General features: G+C 48.1%; 1 protein-coding gene across 2 annotated transcripts in view; it reads right to left on the reverse strand.

Moving 5' to 3' along the window:
- Window positions 1-19,265, reverse strand: part of PCGF6 (polycomb group ring finger 6) — a 182,842-nt gene extending 163,577 nt beyond the window's left edge. The window contains exon 1 of one of the 2 annotated variants that reach the window (XM_063961959.1): window positions 18,946-19,265. In XM_063961959.1, coding sequence (XP_063818029.1) covers window positions 18,946-19,119 — 174 coding nt within the window. In that variant the 5' untranslated portion in view covers window positions 19,120-19,265. The remainder of the gene's footprint in view (window positions 1-18,945) is intronic. The other variant, XM_063961961.1, reaches the window with a different exon arrangement.
- Between the last annotated feature and the right edge of the window lie 461 nt (window positions 19,266-19,726).

Raw genomic sequence — 19,726 nt, forward strand, 5'->3', positions numbered from 1 at the left:
CCAACTAGCAAAAGTCTGCTTAGAAGCAAGAGCACCCAGTTTGTTGGGTGCATACAGGATAACAGCAAGTCAGTTTTCCTGACTCCAGCCGTCCTGGAACCTATATTTTCAGGGCCCTGACCACATCTAGCAACTTGGAGTCCTCCAAGTCCCTAGTAGGCGCAAGACACCACAATAAGCTGGTTCAGGTGAAACACTGACACCACCTTAGGGAGAGAACTGGGGACGAGTCCGCAGCTCTGCCCTGTCCGAATGGACAAACAGATATGGGCTTTTTTGAGAAAAAAAACACCAATTTGACACTCGCCTGGTCCAGGCCAGGTCCAAGAGCATGTTCACTTTTCATGTGAGATGCTTCAAATCCACAGATTTGACTGGTTTTAAACCAATGTGTTTTGAGGAATCCCAGAACTACGTTGAGATCCCACAGTGCCACTGGAGGCACAAAAGGGGGTTGTATATGCAATAATCCCTTGACAAACTTCTGGACTTCAGGAACTGAAGCCAATTCTTTCTGGAAGAAAAATCGGCAGGGCCGAAATTTGAACCTTAATGGACCCCAATTTGAGGCCCATAGACACTCCTGTTTGCAGGAAATGCAGGAATCGACCGAGTTGAAATTTCTTCGTGGGGCCTTCCTGGCCTCACACCACGCAACATATTTTCGCCACATGTGGTGATAATGTTGTGCGGTCACCTCCTTTCTGGCTTTGACCAGGGTAGGAATGACCTCTTCCCGAATGCCTTTTCCCTTAGGATCCGGCGTTCCACCGCCATGCCGTCAAACGCAGCTGCGGTAAGTCTTGGAACAGACATGGTACTTGCTGAAACAAGTCCCTTCTTAGCGGCAGAGGCCATAAGTCCTCTGTGAGCATCTCTTGAAGTTCCGGGTACCAAGTCCTTCTTGGCCAATCCGGAGCCATGAGTATAGTTCTTACTCCTCTACGTCTTATAATTCTCAGTACCTTAGGTATGAAAAGCAGAGGATGGAACACATACACCGACTGGTACACCCACGGTGTTACCAGAACGTCCACAGCTATTGCCTGAGGGTCTCTTAACCTGGCGCAATACCTGTCCCGTTTTTTGTTCAGACGGGACGCCATCATGTCCACCTTTGGTAATTCCCAACGGTTTACAATCATGTGGAAAACTTCCCCATGAAGTTCCCACTCTGCCGGGTGGAGGTCGTGCCTACTGAGGAAGTCTGCTTCCCAGTTTCCATTCCCGGAATGAAACACTGCTGACAGTGCTATCACATGATTTTCCGCCCAGCGAAAAGTCCTTGCAGTTTTTGCCACTGCCCTCCTGCTTCTTGTGCCGCCCTGTCTATTTACGTGGGCGACTGCCGTGATGTTTTATCCCACTGGATCAATACCGGCTGACCTTGAAGCAGAGGTCTTGCTAAGCTTAGAGCATTATAAATTTACCCTTAGCTATATTTATGTGGAGAAAAGTCTCCAGACTTGATCACACTCCCTGGAAATTTTTTCCTTGTGTGACTGCTCCCCAGCCTCTCGGGCTGGCCTCCGTGGTCACCAACATCCAAAACTGAATGTCGAATCTGCGGCCCTCTAGAAGATGAGCACTCTGTAACCACCACAGGAGAGACACCCTTGTCCTTGGATATAGGGTTATCCGCTGATGCATCTGAAGATGCGATCCGGACCATTTGTCCAGCAGATCCCACTGAAAAGTTCTTGCATGAAATCTGCCGACTGGAATTGCTTCGAAGGAAGTCACCATTTTTTTTACCATGGCCCTTGTGCAATGATGCACTGATTTTAGGAGGTTCCTGACTAGCTCGGATAACTCCCTGGCTTTCTCTTCCGGGAGAAACACCTTTTTCTGGACTGTGTCCAGAATCATCCCTAAGCACAGGAGACTTGTTGTCGGGATCAGCTGCGATTTTGGAATATTTAGAATCCACCCCTGCTGTTGTAACAGTATCCGAGATAGTGCTACTCCGACCTCCAACTGTTCCCTGGACTTTGCCCTTATCAGGAGATCGTCCAAGTAAGGGATAATTAAGACGCCTTTTCTTCGAAGAAGAACCATCATTTCGGCCATTACCTTGGTAAAGACCCGGGGTGCCGTGGACAATCCAAACGGCAGCGTCTGAAACTGATAGTGACAGTTCTGTACCACGAACCTGAGGTACCCTTAGTGATAAGGGCAAATTTGGGACATGGAGGTAAGCATCCCTGATGTCTCGGGACACCATATAGTCCCCTTCTTCCCGGTTCGTTATCACTGCTCTGAGTGACTCCATCTTGATTTGAACCTTTGTAAGTGTTCAAATTTTTTTAGATTTAGAATAGGTCTCACCTAGCCTTCTGGCTTCAGTACCACAATATAGTGTGGAATAATACCCCTTTTCTTGTTGTAGGAGGGGTAATTTAATTATCACCTGCTGGGAATACAGCTCGTGAATTTTTTCCCATACTGCCTCCTTGTCGGAGGGAGACCTTGGTAAAGCAGACTTCAGGAGCCTGCGCAGGGGAAACGTCTCGACATTCCAATCTGTACCCCTGGGATACTACTTGTAGGATCCAGGGGTCCTGTACGGTCTCAGCGTCATGCTGAGAGCTTGTCAGAAGCGGTGGAACGCTTCTGTTCCTGGGAATGGGCTGCCTGCTGCAGTCTTCTTCCCTTTCCTCTATCCCTGGGCAGATATGACTCTTATAGGGACGAAAGGACTGAAGCTGAAAAGACGGTGTCTTTTTCTGCAGAGATGTGACTTAGGGTAAAAAACGGTGGATTTTCCAGCAGTTGCCGTGGCCACCAGGTCCGATGGACCGACCCCAAATAACTCCTCTTCCTTTATACGGCAATACACCTTTGTGCCGTTTGGAATCTGCATCACCTGACCACTGTCGTGTCCATAAACATCTTCTGGCAGATATGGACATCGCACTTACTCTTGATGCCAGAGTGCAAATATCCCTCTGTGCATCTCGCATATATAGAAATGCATCCTTTAAATGCTCTATAGTCAATAAAATACTGTCCCTGTCAAGGGTATCAATATTTTTAGTCAGGGAATCCGACCAAGCCACCCCATCTCTGCACATCCAGGCTGAGGCGATCGCTGGTCGCAGTATAACACCAGTATGTGTGTATATACTTTTTATGATATTTTTCCAGCCTCCTGTCAGCTGGCTCCTTGAGGACAGCCCTATCTATAGACGGTACCGCCACTTGTTCTGATAAGCGTGTGAGCGCCTTATCCACCCTAAGGGGTGTTCCCAACGCGCCCTAACTTCTGGCGGGAAAGGGTATACCGCCCATATTTTCTATCGGGGGGAACCCACGCATCATCACACACTTCATTTAATTTATCTGATTCAGGAAAAACTACGGTAGTTTTTTCACATCCCACATAATACCCTCTTTTGTGGTACTTGTAGTATCAGAAATATGTAACACCTCCTTCATTGCCCTTAACGTGTGGCCCTAATAAGGAATACGTTTGTTTATTCACCGTCGACACTGGATTCAGTGTCCCTGTCTGTGTCTGTGTCGACCGACTAAAGTAAACGGGCGTTTTAAAACCCCTGACGGTGTTTTTGAGACGTCTGGACCGGTACTAATTGTTTGTCGGCCGTCTCATGTCGTCAACCGACCTTGCCGCGTGTTGACATTATCACGTAATTCCCTAAATAAGCCATCCATTCCGGTGTCGACTCCCTAGAGAGTGACATCACCATTACAGGCAATTGCTCCGCCTCCTTACCAACATCGTCCTCATACATGTCGACACACACGTACCGACACACAGCACACACACAGGGAATGCTCTGATAGAGGACAGGACCTACTAGCCCTTTGGAGAGACAGAGGGAGAGTTTGCCAGCACACACCAAAAACGCTATAATTATATAGGGACAACCTTATATAAGTGTTTTCCCTTATAGCATCTTTTTTATATATTTCTAACGCCAAATTAGTGCCCCCCCTCTCTGTTTTAACCCTGTTTCTGTAGTGCAGTGCAGGGGAGAGCCTGGGAGCCTTCCCTCCAGCCTTTCTGTGAGGGAAAATGGCGCTGTGTGCTGAGGAGATAGGCCCCACCCCTTTTTCGGCGGCCTCGTCTCCCGCTCTTAACGGATTCTGGCAGGGGTTAAATATCTCCATATAGCCCCCGGAGGCTATATGTGAGGTATTTTTAGCCAAATTAGGTTTTCATTTGCCTCCCAGGGCGCCCCCCTCCCAGCGCCCTGCACCCTCAGTGACTGCCGTGTGAAGTGTGCTGAGAGGAAAATGGCGCACAGCTGCAGTGCTGTGCGCTACCTTTAGAAGACTGAGGAGTCTTCTGCCGCCGATTCTGGACCTCTTCTCGTTTTCAGCATCTGCAAGGGGGCCGGCGGCGAGGCTCCGGTGACCATCCAGGCTGTACCTGTGATCGTCCCTCTGGAGCTAATGTCCAGTAGCCAAGAAGCCAATCCATCCTGCACGCAGGTGAGTTCACTTCTTCTCCCCTAAGTCCCTCGTTGCAGTGATCCTGTTGCCAGCAGGACTCACTGTAAAATAAAAAACCTAAGCTAAACTTTTCTAAGCAGCTCTTTAGGAGAGCCACCTAGATTGCACCCTTCTCGGCCGGGCACAAAAATCTAACTGAGGCTTGGAGGAGGGTCATAGGGGGAGGAGCCAGTGCACACCACCTGATCCTAAAGCTTTACTTTTTGTGCCCTGTCTCCTGCGGAGCCGCTATTCCCCATGGTCCTTTCAGGAACCCCAGCATCCACTAGGACGATAGAGAAAATCCACAAATAACTTCAGCTGAAATACAGGACTCTCTGAAAAAAAGTGGTGTGGTTGTTTCAAGATGCACAATAAGGAGGCATTTGAAGAAAAATGGGCTGCATGGTCGAGTCGCCAGAAGAAAGCCATTACTACGCAAATGCCACAAAGCATCCCGCTTACAATACTCCAACAGCACAGAGACAAGCCTCAAAACTTCTGGAACAAAGTCATTTGGAGTGATGAGACCAAAATTTAACTTTTTGGCCACAACCATAAACGTTACATTTGGAGAGGAGTCAACAAGGCCTATGATGAAAGGTACACCATTCCTACTGTGAAACACGGAGGTGGATCGCTGATGTTTTGGGGATGTGTGAGCTACAAAGGCACTGGAAACTTGGTCAAAATTGATGGCAAGATGAATGCAGCATGTTATCAGAAAATACTGGAGGAAAATTTGCACTCATCAGCCCGGAAGCTGCGCATGGGACGTACTTGGACGTTCCAACATGACAATGATCCAAAACACAAGGTCAAGTCGACCTGTCATTGGCTACAGCAGAATAAAGTAAAGGTTCTGGAGTGGCCATCTCAGTCTCCTGACCTCAATATCATTGAGCCACTCTGGGGAGATCTCAAACGTGCAGTTCATGCAAGACAGCCCAAGAATTTACAGGAACTGGAGGCTTTTTGCCAAGAAGAATGGGCAGCTTTACCATCTGAGAAAATAAAGAGCCTCATCCACAACTACCACAAAAGACTTCAAGCTGTCATTGATGTTAAAGGGGGCAATACACAGTATTAAGAACTGGGGTATGTAAACTTTTGATCAGGGTCATTTGGGTAGTTTCTGTTGTCATTATGATTTAAAAAGAGTAAACACAGTTGTTTGACAATAAATGGCTTCACCCAACCACTAACCATGAGTGAAAGAAAAGTTTGTGAGTTATCACTCATTCTCTGACAAATGGCCAGAAAATCACAAATTCTGCTAGGGTATGTAAACTTATGAGCACAACTGTATATATAAATGAGACCCTGACACACCTAGCCCCTTCAGGGTACAGAATATAGTGATAGCAATAAGTGTGATATAGGAGAATGAAATCCACACAACAGCTACAGGCACACTCAGTCACAGATACAATGCAGAAGTTATTACAGATAAACAAAAACTGCACTGGACTAGTAAAACTACATAAACATATGTATGAATAAAGATATAACAATGTCAATTAGATACTGGATGTATATCACAGAATACTTGTACTAAATATTCAGATAGCAGTACACTTGTTCTTAACTAACACTGTCTAAAATGACATGTAGACTACTTAAGTGCCTGTAAATGCACAGCACTGATGAGACAGGCGGCTTTGCAGAGGAGACAGAGCCCTGCAGTCCCGGAGATCAGACCAGCTACTAGTGAAGATGGCGCCAAAATCAGGGAGTGAGGGAGAGTGAAATGCAGCTCCAGGGTGGGACACCAGCAGTAGATGGCGCCCGGAGCTGGGGTAGGGGGCTACAGGTCAGCGCCTTATCCCCTATGCTGGGCTTCACCACGGGGACTGTGGAGCCAATGTAAAACGGATTTTTGTAAATCCGACATGTGCTCCCTGCCCTGGGATATAGTGGGGTCCCTGTGCAGTACAGTGTCCACACCAGCAGCGCGGTCCATCTCCTGGGACCGCAATTTACCGGCGGGTCCCACCTGGGGGACCCTCTTACCTTCTCCTTGATGTGCAGCCACGCGATCCTGTACAGCGTCAGCGGTGGTGTGCCTGATGACCGATGCGTCTCCCGCTGAAAGTACCCGGGAACCCGGCCACAGTAGTATGCAGCGCTGCTGGGGAGGTGATTGAGCCGCAGCATAGAATGTCAGAATGACAAAAACAGTGCTGAGGCCCTTGAAGTCTTCTTAAAAAGCTCTTTTCAGGGCTGCCTAGCGCTGTCCCACCTGTTAGTGACCTGCTCTACACGCACCTACTTACAAACTGAGCTCCAGTGCCTAGAGGCGGGGTTATAGAGGAGGCGGTGCAGTGCATCCTGGGAACAGTCAAAGCTTTAGTCTGTTGGTGCCTCGGATCAAGATCCAACTCTACACCCCCAATGTATTACCTGTGGAATCACAGTGTACCCCGCTGCAGAAATCAAGTATCGTGAAGAAAACATTTACTTTAATGCAGTGGTGCATGTAGGTAAAATTTCTTAGTGGTACTGTGTTCGCCCAAAAAATGGTGTGTGATACACACATGGGGGCCACATACAAAAACAGTTGCAAGAAAAAGTATGTGAACCCTTTGGAATTTCCTGGATTTGTGCATAAATTGGTCATAAAATGTGTTCTGATCTTCATCTATGTCACAACAATAGACAAACACAGTCTGCTGAAACTGATACCACACAAACAATTATATATTCTCATGTTTTTATAGAACAAACCATGTAAACATTCACAGTGCAGGGTGGACAAAGTATGTGAACCGTTGGATTTAATAATAGGATTTTGGTACCTAAAGGTAAATCCCTTTTCTCGTACTCCGTAGAGGATGCTGGGGTCCACATTAGTACCATGGGGAATAGACGGGTCCACCAGGAGCAATTGGCACTTTAAGAGTTTGAGAGTGTGGGCTGGATCCTCCCTCTATGCCCTTCCTACCAGACTCAGTCTAGAAATTGTGCCCGAGGAGACAACATTTTTCGAGAGAAGGATTATACACAGATAGTGGTGAGATTCATACCAGCTCACACATACAAGGCACGTCAAGCCAACTAGCTTGAACTACTCCACAACAGCTGAAACATTACTTACCAAGTAACAATGCAGTACTCTAAAACGAAGTTGCACTGAGCCAAATAACATATGCAGGAAAACAAAGCGCTGGGCGGGCGCCCAGCATCCTCTACGGACTACGAGAAAAGGATTTACTGGTAGGTACCAAAATCCTATTTTCTCTTACGTCCTAGAGGATGCTGGGGTCCACATTAGTACCATGGGGATGTACCAAAGCTCCCAGAATGGGAGGGAGAGTGCGGAGGCTCCTGCAGAACTGATTGACTGAACTTCAGCTCATCAGAGGCCAAAGTATCGAACTTGTAAAACTTTGCAAACGTGTTCGACCCAGACCAAGTTGCAGCTCGGCAAAGTTGCACTACCGAGACACCCCGGGCAGCCGCCCAGGAAGACCCCACCTTACGAGTAGAGTGGGCCTTAACAGATTTTGGACACGGCAGTTCTGCCGTAAATAAGCGTGCTGGATAGTGAACCTGATCCAGCGAGAGTTCGTCTGCTTAGAAGCAGGACTCCCAATTTTCTTGGGATCATGTAGGACAAACAGAGTACGACTTTCTGTGACGAGAAGTTCTCTTCACATATATCTTCAGAGCCCTTACGACATCCAAGGACTTTGATGTAATTGAGGAGTCAGTAGCCACTGGCACGACAATAGGTTGGTTGATATGAAATGCCAACACAACCTTTGGAAGAAACTGCTGACGAGTCCGGAGCTCAGCTCTATCTTCGTGGAAGATCAAGTAAGGGCTTTTACAGGATAAAGCCCCCAGCTCGGACACACGTCTAGCAGAAGCTAAGGCCAACAAAGTGACCATCTTCCATGTAAGAAAGTTGACCTCTACCTCCTGTAGAGGCTCAGACCAATCCGACTGGAGAAACTGCAACACCACGTTAAGGTCCCAAGGCGCCGTAGGTGGTACAAAGGGAGGTTGGATATGCAGAACTTCCTTCAAAAAGGTCTGAACTTCAGGGAGGGCAGCCAATTGTTTCTGAAAGAAAATGGATAGGGCTGAAATCTGGACCTTCACAGATCCCAACCTCAGACCCATATCCACTCCTGCTTGCAGGAAGGAAGAAACGTTACAGTTGAAACTCCACCGTAGGAAACTTCTTGAACTCACACCAAGAGACATATTTCTTCCAAATACAATGGTAATGTATAGACGTTACCCCTTTCCTAGCTTATATGAGGGTAGGAATAACCTTCTTCGGAATGCCCTTCCGAGCAAGAATCAGGCGCTCAACTTCCATGCCGTCAAACATAGCCGCGGTAAGTCTTGATAGGCGAACAACCCCTGCTGCAGCAGATCCTCCCGAAGAGGAAGAGGCCTTGGCTCTTCTTGCAGTAGATTCAGAAGGTCCGCGTACCAAGCCCTTCTTGGCCAGTCTGGGGCAATGAGGATCGCTTGAACCCTTGTTCTCCTTATAAGCTTTAGGATTCTTGGGATGAGTGGGAGTGGTGGAAACACGTACACTGACTGGAACAACCACGGAGACACCAGGGCATCCACTGCCACTGCCTGTGGGTCCCTCGACCTGGAACAATAACGCTGAAGCTTCTTGTTGAGACGAGAGGCCATCATGTCTATTTGGGGTAAGCCCCAAAGATCTGTTATTTCCATGAACACCTACGGATGGAGTCCCCACTCTCCTGGATGGAGATCGTATCTGCTGAGGAAGTCTGCTTCCCAGTTGTCTACTCCCGGAATGAAGATGGCTGACAGCGCAAACGCATGTTTTTCTGTCCAGAGGAGTATTCTTGTCACCTCTGACATTGCCGCTCTGCTCTTCGTTTCGCCTTGTTGGTTTATGTAAGCCACTGTTGTTACGTTGTCCGACTGCACTTGAATGGCCCGATTTCTCAGAAGAGGGGCCGCATGAAGAAGATCGTTGTAGACCGCTCTTAGTTCCAGGATGTTGATGGGCAGGCTGGCCTCCAGGCTTGACCACCGTCCTTGGAAGTTTACTCCTTGAGTGACTGCTCCCCAGCCCCGAAGGCTCGCATCCGTGGTTAGAAGGACCCAGTCCTGAATCCCGAACCTGCGTCCCTCCAGAAGGTGAGGCAATTGGAGCCACCAGAGAAGTGAAATCCTGGCCTTTGGCGACAGACGAATTTTCTGGTGCATGTGGAGGTGAGATCCCGACCACTTGTCCAGGAGATCCAGTTGGAAGGTCCGAGCATGGAACTTCCCGTACTGGAGAGCCTCGTAAGAGGCCACCATCTTTCCCAATAGGCGAATGCATTGATGAACCGACACCAGGGGTGGCTTCAGGACATCCCGGACCATAGCTTGTATCACCAACGCCTTTTCCTGCGGAATAAACATCCTTTGCACTTCCGTATCCAGGATCATTCCCAGAAATGACAACCTCTGGGTTGGTTCCAAATGTGACTTTGGAAGGTTCAGAATCCAACCGTGACTCTGGAGCAGTCGTGTTGTGAGAACAATGGACTGCAGTAGCTTCTCCTTGGATGATGCCTTTATCAGTAGATCCTCCAGATATGGAATGATGTGCACACCTTGCTTGCGGAGGAGAATCATCATTTCCGCCATCACCCTGGTAAACACCCTCGGTGCTGTGGAGAGGCCGAATGGCAGGGCCTGGAACTGGAAATGACAGTCCAGCAATGCGAAGCGGAGATCAGCCTGATGCTGCAGCCAGATTGGAATGTGGAGGTACGCATCCTTGATATCCAGTGAAACCAGGAATTTCCCCCTCTTCCAGACCTGATATCACCGCCCTGAGAGACTCCATCTTGAACTTGAACTCCTTTAGAAAGGGGTTCAATGATTTTAGGTTCAGAATGGGCCTGACCGAACCATCTGATTTTCGGTACCACGAAAAGGTTCGAATAGTAACCTTTGGTCAGCATGTGACGTGGCACTGGCACAATGACCTGTGCCTCCACCAGCTTTTGGACAGCGTCCTGTAGTACAGTGCTGCCCTCCAACAGAGTTGGTAAGCCTGACTTGAAAAAGCGATGAGGAGGGAGACTTTGAAATTCCAGCCTGTATCCCTGAGACACAATATCTATCACCCAGGGATCCAGGCCGGACGATACCCAGACATGACTGAAGTGCTAAGTCTCGCTCCCACTGGCCCCACCACCGGGGCGTGCAGTCCACCGTCATGCGGAGGACTTTGGCGTACCCGAAGTAGGCTTTTGTTCCTGGGAACAGAAGGTTTCTTGGACTTAACCCGACCTCCCCTAAAGAAGGTACTGGACGGTCTGGCCTTTCTAGGCTTGTTGGGCCGAAAGGACTGCTGCGCAGCAGAAGAGAAGGATTTCTTTGGAGCAGGTGCTGTTGAGGGAAGAAACGGAGACTTACCCGCTGTAGCGGTGGATATCCACGCGTCTAGAGCTTCCCCAAAGAGAGCCTGACCTGTATAGGGTAGGGATTCCACACTTCTTCTGGATTCCGCGTCGGCCGACAACTGGCGCAACCACAGTCCCCAACGAGCTGAAACAGACATGGATGATATTCCCACAGCCATGGAACCCAGGTCTTTCATGGATTCTACCACAAAACCTGCAGAATCATGTATGTTGCGTAAATACAAAGCAACGTCATCCCTATCCATCGTATCCAAATCCTCAAGTAAGGTAGCCGACCACTTCACTATTGCCTTTGCAATCCATGCAGTAACAATAGTGGGACGTAATATGGCCCAAGAAGCAGTGTACATTGATTTAAGCGTGTTATCAAATTTTCTATCTGCCGGCTCCTTTAAGGCGGTAGATCCTGGAACAGGTAAAACCACCTTCTTTGAGAGTCTGGATACAGATGCGTTAACAAACGGCGGGTTTTCCCATTTTTACCCTATTCTCCTCAGGGAAAGGAAATGCCACCTGTACCCTTTTAGGGACCTGGAATTTTTTCTCAGGGTTTTCCCATGCTTTCTCAAATATAGCATTCAATTTCTTTGACTCAGGGAAGGTTAGTGAGGCTTTATTATTTTCAGTGAAAAAGGGCTCCGCAACCTGCTCAGGTGTGGTATCATTAACATTTAACACATCCCTGACAGCCTCTATCAACAATTGCACCCCCTATGCAAGAAATGCGGACCCCCGCAACACATCCCCATCACCATCTGTAGTGTCAGAATCGGTATCCTTGTCGTCTTGTGTGACATGCACAAGCGCACGTTTGTGGGGGTATATAGAGGGGCGCCCTGAGATACCAGAACCGGGCCATACTGCCATAGAGCTCTGTAATACCTGGGTTGCAGATTCATTACTTGCAACCCTGTCAGAAATCTGAGAAATCCAAAATTTGATAGAGGAAAACCATTCTGGTTCCCTTGCTGGTATCTGTGCTAAACCAATGCTATCCTGATTACATGGAATGGTATCATCCTGGGAGGATAAATCCTCTGCAGCATATGACATAGCTACAGGAGACCACCAAACACTCCACACACACACAGGTGGGGGCAGAGTTTCCCCCCCAAGAATAGCAAGAGAGACAGAGATCGGAGCCAACCCAAATACAGCGCTTACAGCAAAGGGAGACCCCTTGTCAGCACAGACTTTGTCCCTTAATAGGAGACACAGTCGTTTTAAAGCCTCCCCTCCCTTCTACAACCCCCTGGTACCGTGTACTGATAGCTGGAGTTGCTGTGGAGGGATCTGTTCTTCCATCCAGCGCTGTGCAGACAGGAAAATGGCACTGGATTGCTGCTGGGTCCGCTGAGAAGCCCCACCCCCTTAATGGCGCTGTCTTCCCGCTCTTAAAGAATTATACTGGCCTGAGATAAAACGTGCTGGCTGAGATCTGCGGACCCCGACAGACTTGTGCACCAGTGTGGGGGTAAGCGCTGGTCCAGGGCGCCCCTCACAGCGCCGCACTATGTGCCTTTGAACCTTCACAGGAGCGCAGTTAATACTGCGCTCCCTCCCCGTTGCCACCATCTTCACACCGGCCCCCTGCTTGCTAGGGGGGGTCGTGTCTCACTCACCACTCTTCAGCTCTGTAAGGGGTTGGTGGCATGCTGCTGGGGCGAGCAGTCCCCTGTGGCGGAGACCAATCTGACCTCTCTGGAGCTCAGGGTCCAGTCAGCGGAGACAGTGGCTTAGACCCCACAGGGTGGACATTGCTCCCCCCCCTTAGTCCCTCGCTGCAGGCAGGCTGTTGCCAACAGCCTCCTGTAAAAAAATAAACTCTAAAAACAACTTTTACTAGAAAAGCTCCCCTAGCTGTGACCGGCTCCTCCGGGCACATTTTCTAAACTGAGTCTGGTAGGAGGGGCATAGAGGAAGGAGCCAGACCACACTCTCAAACGCTTAAAGTGCCAATGGCTCCTGGTGGACCAGTCTATACACCATGGTACTGATGTGGACCCCAGCATCCTCTAGGACATGGGTCTTCATCCTGTGGCCCTCCAGCTGCTGTGAAACTACACATCCCAGCATGCCCTGCCACAGTTTTGCTATTAAGGTATGCTAAAACTGAGGCAGGGCATGCTGGGATGTGTAGTTCCACAGCAGCTGGAGGGTCGCAGGTTGAAGACCCATGCTCTAGGACGTAACAGAAAACTGGTTGACACTCCTCCAGCAGTAATAACCTCAACCAAACGTTTCCTATAGTTGCATATCAGAACTGCACAACGGTCAGGGGGAATTTTGGACCATTACTCTTTACAAAACTGTTTCAGTTCAGCAATATTCTTGGGTTGTCTGGTGTGAATCGCTCTCTTGAGGTCATGCCACAGCATCTCAATCGGTTAGAGGTCAGGACTCTGACTGGGCCACTCCAGAAGGAGTATTTTCTTCTGTTGAAGCCATTCTGTTGTTGATCTACTTCTGTGCTTTGGGTCGTTGTCCTGTTGCATCACCCATCTTCTGTTGAGCTTCAATTGGTGGACAGATAGCCTTAAGTTCTCCCCCAAAAATGTCTTGATAAACTGGAATAAATTTTTCCATCGATGATAGCAATCTGTCCAGGACCTGAGGCAGCAAAGTAGCCCCAAACAATGATGCCCCCTCCACCATACTTCACAGTTGGGATGAGGTTTTGATGTTGGTGTGCTGTGCCTTTTTTTCTCCACACATAGTGTTGTGAGTTCCTTCCAAACAACTCAACTTTGGTTTCATCAGAATATTTTGCCAGTAGTGCTGTGGAACATTCAGGTGCTCTTTTGCAAACTTCAAACGTGCAGCAATGTTTTTTTTGGACAGCAGTGTCTTCCTCCGTGGTATTCTCCCATGAATTACATTCTTGTTCAGTGTTTTACGTATGGTAGATTCGTCAACAGAGATGTTAGCATGTGCCAGAGGTTTCTGTAAGTCTTTAGCTGACACTTTAGGATTCTTCTTCACCTCACTGAACATTCTGCGCTGTGCTCTTGCAGTCATCTTTACAGGACGCCCACTCCTAGGGAGAGTAGCAACAGTGCTGAACTTTCTCCATTTATAGACAATTTGTCTTACCGTGGACTGATGAACATCAAGGCTTTTAGACATACTTTTGTAACTCTTTCCTGCTTTATGCAAGTCAACAATTCTTAATCGAAGGTCTTCTGAGAGCTCTTTTCTGCAAGGCATGGTTCACATCAGGCAATGCTTCTTGAGAGCTGCAAACTCAAAACTGGTGTGTGTTTTTTATAGGGCAGGACAGCTTTAAACAACACCTCCAATCTCGTCTCATTGATTGGACACCAGGTTGGCTGACTTCTGACTCAAATTAGCTCTTGGAGAAGTCATTAGCCTAGGGGTTCACATACTTTGTCCACCCTGCACTGTGAATGTTTACATGGTGTGTTCAATAAAAACATGAGAACATATAATTGTTTGTGTGGTATTAGTTTCGGCAGACTGTGTTTGTCTATTGTTGTGACTTAGATGAAGATCAGAACACATTTTATGACCAATTTATGCACAAATCCAGGAAATTCCAAAGGGTTCACATACTTTTTCTTGCAACTGTATGCCCTCAGTAGTGCAGTGCCAGATATACATATGCCCACAGTGCCAGAAAACATTTGCCCACACTGTGCCTGATACACATATGCCCACACTGTGCCAGATACACATATGCCCACACTGTGCCAGATACACATATGCCCACACTGTGCCAGATACACATATGCCCACACTGTGCCGGATACACATATGCCCACACTGTGCCGGATACACATATGCCCACACTGTGCCAGATACACATATGCCCACACTGTGCCAGATACACATATGCCCACACTGTGCCAGATACACATATGCCCACACTGTGCCAGATACACATATGCCCACACTGTGCCAGATACACATATGCCCACACTGTGCCAGATACACATATGCCCACACTGTGCCAGATATACATATGTCCACACTGTGCCAGATACACATATGCCCACACTGTGCCAGAAAACATAGGCCCACACTGTGCCAGATATACATATGCCCACACTGTGCCAGATACACAATGCCCCCAATGTGCTCTACTGCCGGGGATGTCCTGTCTGGCTTTGTATGAGGGCAGGAGAGCGCAGCGTGCGCCTTTCATGCTCCTCAGTCCAGTCTCCTGCGGTGGCGCAGGTATCTTTAGTCAGGCGCTGGTTCGTGAGCCAATCAGAGCTCACAGACCGGCAGCTCCTGATTGGCTGCTGGTCCGCGAGCTGATTGGCTCATGAACCAGCGCATGATTTAAGATACCAGCGCCGGAGAAGGCGCTCCGGTCGCAAAAGGACCCCTGCCTGACCACTAACCGCAAAAGGAAGCGGGGGGGGCACTTGGGGTAGCGAGCTGAAATGAACTTGACATGCCCGTCCCCAGCAATATTAGAATAGCTGCAGGCGCGATTGCGGTAAGGGGCAGGGGGGAACATATGAATCCAGCCCAGAGCATGTGGAATCTTTAGGCGGGGGGGGGGGGTTACAGCTGCAGTAATCACCCTGGGTTTCCACTTCAATCAGCTAAGAAAAAGACACAGAGACTACAGTTGGTACAGGCTGGCCAACTGAAAATTGGGAAAAATTTGCACGGTCTGAGGAATCATGCTTCCGGCTACTTTGTATCTATAGTTCAGGCTGGTGATGGTGTAAATGAGTGGAAAATTCTGGGGAGTCCCTGGTACACATTAATTAGTCCCTGTAATACCACTGAGCTTTATTTAAATAGTTACTAATTGTTAAATGCCATAGCACCTGACTACTGCTCAGGTGCTATCAATCTACATCCCTTTATAGCCACAGACTACCTATCGCCTAATGGCTGCTTCCAGTAGAATGATTCCCCATGTAACAAAGCATACATCAGCTCAAGCTGGTTCAATAAGTATGATAATAAGGTCAGTGTACTCCAAAAGCCCCCACAGCAACCAGATCTCATTACAAAGGGTATATTTATTAAAGTGCGGGTTTACAAAAGTAGAGATGTTGCCTAAAGCAACCAGATTCTACCTATTATCTTCTAGAATAAACTAGATAAATGATAAGTAGAATCTGATTGGCCACTATGGGCAATCTCCACTTCTATAAACCCGCACTTTAGTAAATATAGCCCTAATAGAACACCCATGGAATATGATGGAACAAGAGATTTGCATCAACTGCATAATGTGATCATGTCACCAAGGATCATGGGGAAATGTATCAAACCTTCTAAAGAGTGGGGAAGTTGTCTACATCAACCATTGTTTTGAGGTAGCATTTATCAAGTAAATTCTATAAAGTCATTTATATTAATTATCTAATTTATCATAGCTTTGCCAAGGTGCAAATATTTTTTTATTTATTTTTTTGTCTTAACTCTGCATTAGCCCTGCTGGGGTAAATCTATGTATCCACAATATGGGTGGGGGGCGGCGCAAACATGATAGCGTTCCCCCCCATGTATTAATGCTTTGGTGTGTTCCCAGTGACAGCGGCACTATGATAGCCATAACACCCTTGGGATATGATGGAACAAGAGATTTGCAGCAACTGCGTAATGTGATCATGTCACCAAGGATCATGGGGAAATGTATCACCAACCAGTTTTGAGGTAGCATTTATCAAGTAAATTCTATAAAATAACTTATATTAATTATCTAATTCAGTGGTTCTCCAACTCGGTCCTCAAGTACCCCCAACAGTTCATGTTTTCCAGGTCACCTAGCTGTTGCACAGGTGTATGCATTACTCACTGACACATTTTAAAAGACCCACAGGTGGAGCAAATTATTTCACTTGCAATCCTGTGAGGAGACCTGGAAAACATGAACTGTTGGGGGTACTTGAGAACCACTGATCTAATTTATCAAGTAAAGTCTATAAAATTATAGGTCGAAGTAGATTGGTTGCTATGGGCAACTTCTCCACTCTTTAGGAAGTTTGATCCATCTCCCAAATAAGCTTTAATGAATGTTTCTAGCACATTGGTGAATATGCACAAGAACTCCAGCCATTCTGAGGCAAAGGGGGAGAGTGGGATCCGTGCTGGTACTAGGAAAGTATACCTAATAAACTGTCTGCTGAGTGTGTAGAGTAAAAATCTGTATATGAATGGGCTTAATAGCATGGTCTTAGGGGGAATATAACCAATAAAACCTAGCCCTAAATGATAACTTATGAGTTGTTGCTTTTAGATAATCAGAAAATAGTGGAAAAATCAGAATAAGGCAGTCACAATGATGTATGTTATACCCCAGATTTACCCAGGCTTGGACCCGGGACCCTGAACACAGGCTATAGCGGCTTTTAATACTTCAGCCACCTCAGGTCTGTGTCTCAGGTCATCAACTATCACACCAGGCAAGGGTTTTCCGTCGGTTATAAAACCAAGTTGGAGAAAGAACCGCTAATGTCACCATGGGGAAGAGCCATGCCAGAACAGGGTACCCGAAATGTACGCTCGCCACCGGGTTATTAAAGTGAGTAGTTGGTGGCGTGGTTAGTAGAAGAACTATCCCACTGGCCTAGCTCCTCCCCCTGGTGTCGTGGCTCATCCCCAACGTCAGAGGTCCTTTCTCCAACTTGATTCTAGCATCTACCGTCTAACAATGAACGTTTGGAGAGGACATCTCCAAGCGCTACTCTGCTCGCCAATCAATTCATTTTAGGTGTGACCTGGGTAATGTCTTTCAAATTGTAGGCGACCCAGGTCGGAACAACCCCAGTACCAAGGAAGCTCGCGGATTCAGGACATCCGACCCAGGTCAAGCTACAAGCCCTGGCAATATCAGGGTCTAAAGGCTATGGGTGACATTCAATTGGCCGCAGTAATCTGCAAGGGGAATAACTCTCACATACTGTATGAGAATCCTTCTGACACATTTATTTGTACTTTAAACCAGACCTAGATAAGCTCTGATGGCCGGGCCCAGCTCATAAGACATAAAAATGCCAGTGTGCATTACAGGTCTTTTTCATTATTTTATCTGAAAGGTGGAGTTTGGTACTTGCTAACCTGATTTACTGACAGAATGGGCAGAATTTCTGCCGACGGCGCAATATAATTTAAGCTGGGTTGGCAAGATGAAATGTGAGAAAAGTGACCCATTTGGGCACCCAAACGTGATTGCGTCCATGACTTTATGGTCTATTCATAAAGCAGTGAAGTGTGGAGAAGTGAGCCAGTAGAGTGGCAACCAATCAGCATTGAAGTAACATTTCTAATTTGCATACAATTGTACGGAGCAGATGATTGCTTGCCATGGGCAACTTCTCCACAGGCTCACTACTCCACACTTTTCACTGCTTCATCAATAGACCCCTTTAGTCAGATTTTGCATCTTTAGGCTAGGGCCACACATAGCGGCCAAGCAGGTCCCGCTGAATGAGACCCGCTTGGCCGGGAGGGGGGTTTTGTGTGCTCATGGATCCTGTTCTGCGGGATGCCACAGAACAGGATCAGGCCAGTGGCACACGGGATTTCAATAGAACACATTGAAATTTATGTGCTCACAATGAAATTCCGCCGTCCTGTTACCTGGCCTGCGGTTGGATCCGGCGGCGGCGGGACTGCCGCACATGTGTGGGCTCATTTCCGGCCTTACGAGTCCCGTTCAGCAGGACCCACTTGGCCGCGAGTTGTGGCCCTACCCTTATGCGGCTAAACCCAACTGATATGGGCGCTATCAGAGGGACCAATTGAATATCACTTTAGACGGTAGATAGGACACGAGTAAACAATTGAATTCCGTCCAAAATAGTTTGCACATGGTAGCACACATGCAAGTGGCGATGTTTGGATTGGGCAGTAGAGACCGGGACTAGTAGGGGTAAAGATAATGCTTGTATTGGATTGTATGGTAAGCTTATGTACCGTCACCCACGTGCTTGCTGCCCCTACTCACAAGGTAGCAACTATAGAATCAACCATAGACACAACCCTACTCACAACATTTATGTACAGCACAGTATAGCAGACGGTAACCAGCTAATATCACATGAAGGGAACCGCCTGCTGAGACCCGGACCCCTCTCACCTCGTCCCCCCCGGTCTGCCTGTCCTCCCCCGCCTCATTCCCGTTCCACGGGACTTTGTTGCCCCCAGGGATGTGCCCGCTGGTGTCGGTGGCCAGGAGGCCCAGGGATGTCACGGTCACCGTCTCCTGCTCATCCACGGGCCTCACCGGGTCACCGAGCTCCGCCTCCTCCATACCGCCGGCACCTGCAGGCCGCCCGCCGTTCGCAGTACAAGCCCGGGCCCCGGGGAGAGAGAGAGAGCGCGGAGTTTCCGACTTTCCGTTCACAGTTCTCTGCGCATGCGCCGGCCGGGATTAAAATTGCCGCCGGGAAGTGTAGTCCCCTCACTGCCTACTGTGTGCCCAGTGCTGCTGTCACAGACAGATACCATGCAGAGTCTATGGCTGCTCTGCTGCCAAAACAAAGCTGATAAAATGTTTCAATTCTTCATGTAGATATTTTGGTGCTGAAAAGAAACCTCTCCATGGATCCGTATCTGAGGATGTGATAACATCAGCCCAGTCCACGATGCGATTATTGATTACATCGCATGGATGTATCAAGTGTCACATGCAGGGAAAGAATGTGCGAGAAAGCTCTGTCCCTGTGAAGCCTCTCCGCAGCCAAATCAGGGTATTTTTCATGAAAAATACCCCATGTGCTGTGAATACGCCGCCATCGCTGCTACCGGGTCTTTTCCCCTGCATCACCCCCGCCGTGACACACTGTTTTGTTTTGTTTTTTACAGTGATCTGCCACCAGCACAGCTTTCTCTGTCAGCGAGCAGGGAAAGCTGTGTGG

Source organism: Pseudophryne corroboree, chromosome 3 (assembly GCF_028390025.1).
Source record: "Pseudophryne corroboree isolate aPseCor3 chromosome 3, aPseCor3.hap2, whole genome shotgun sequence".
Taxonomy (NCBI): domain Eukaryota; kingdom Metazoa; phylum Chordata; class Amphibia; order Anura; family Myobatrachidae; genus Pseudophryne; species Pseudophryne corroboree.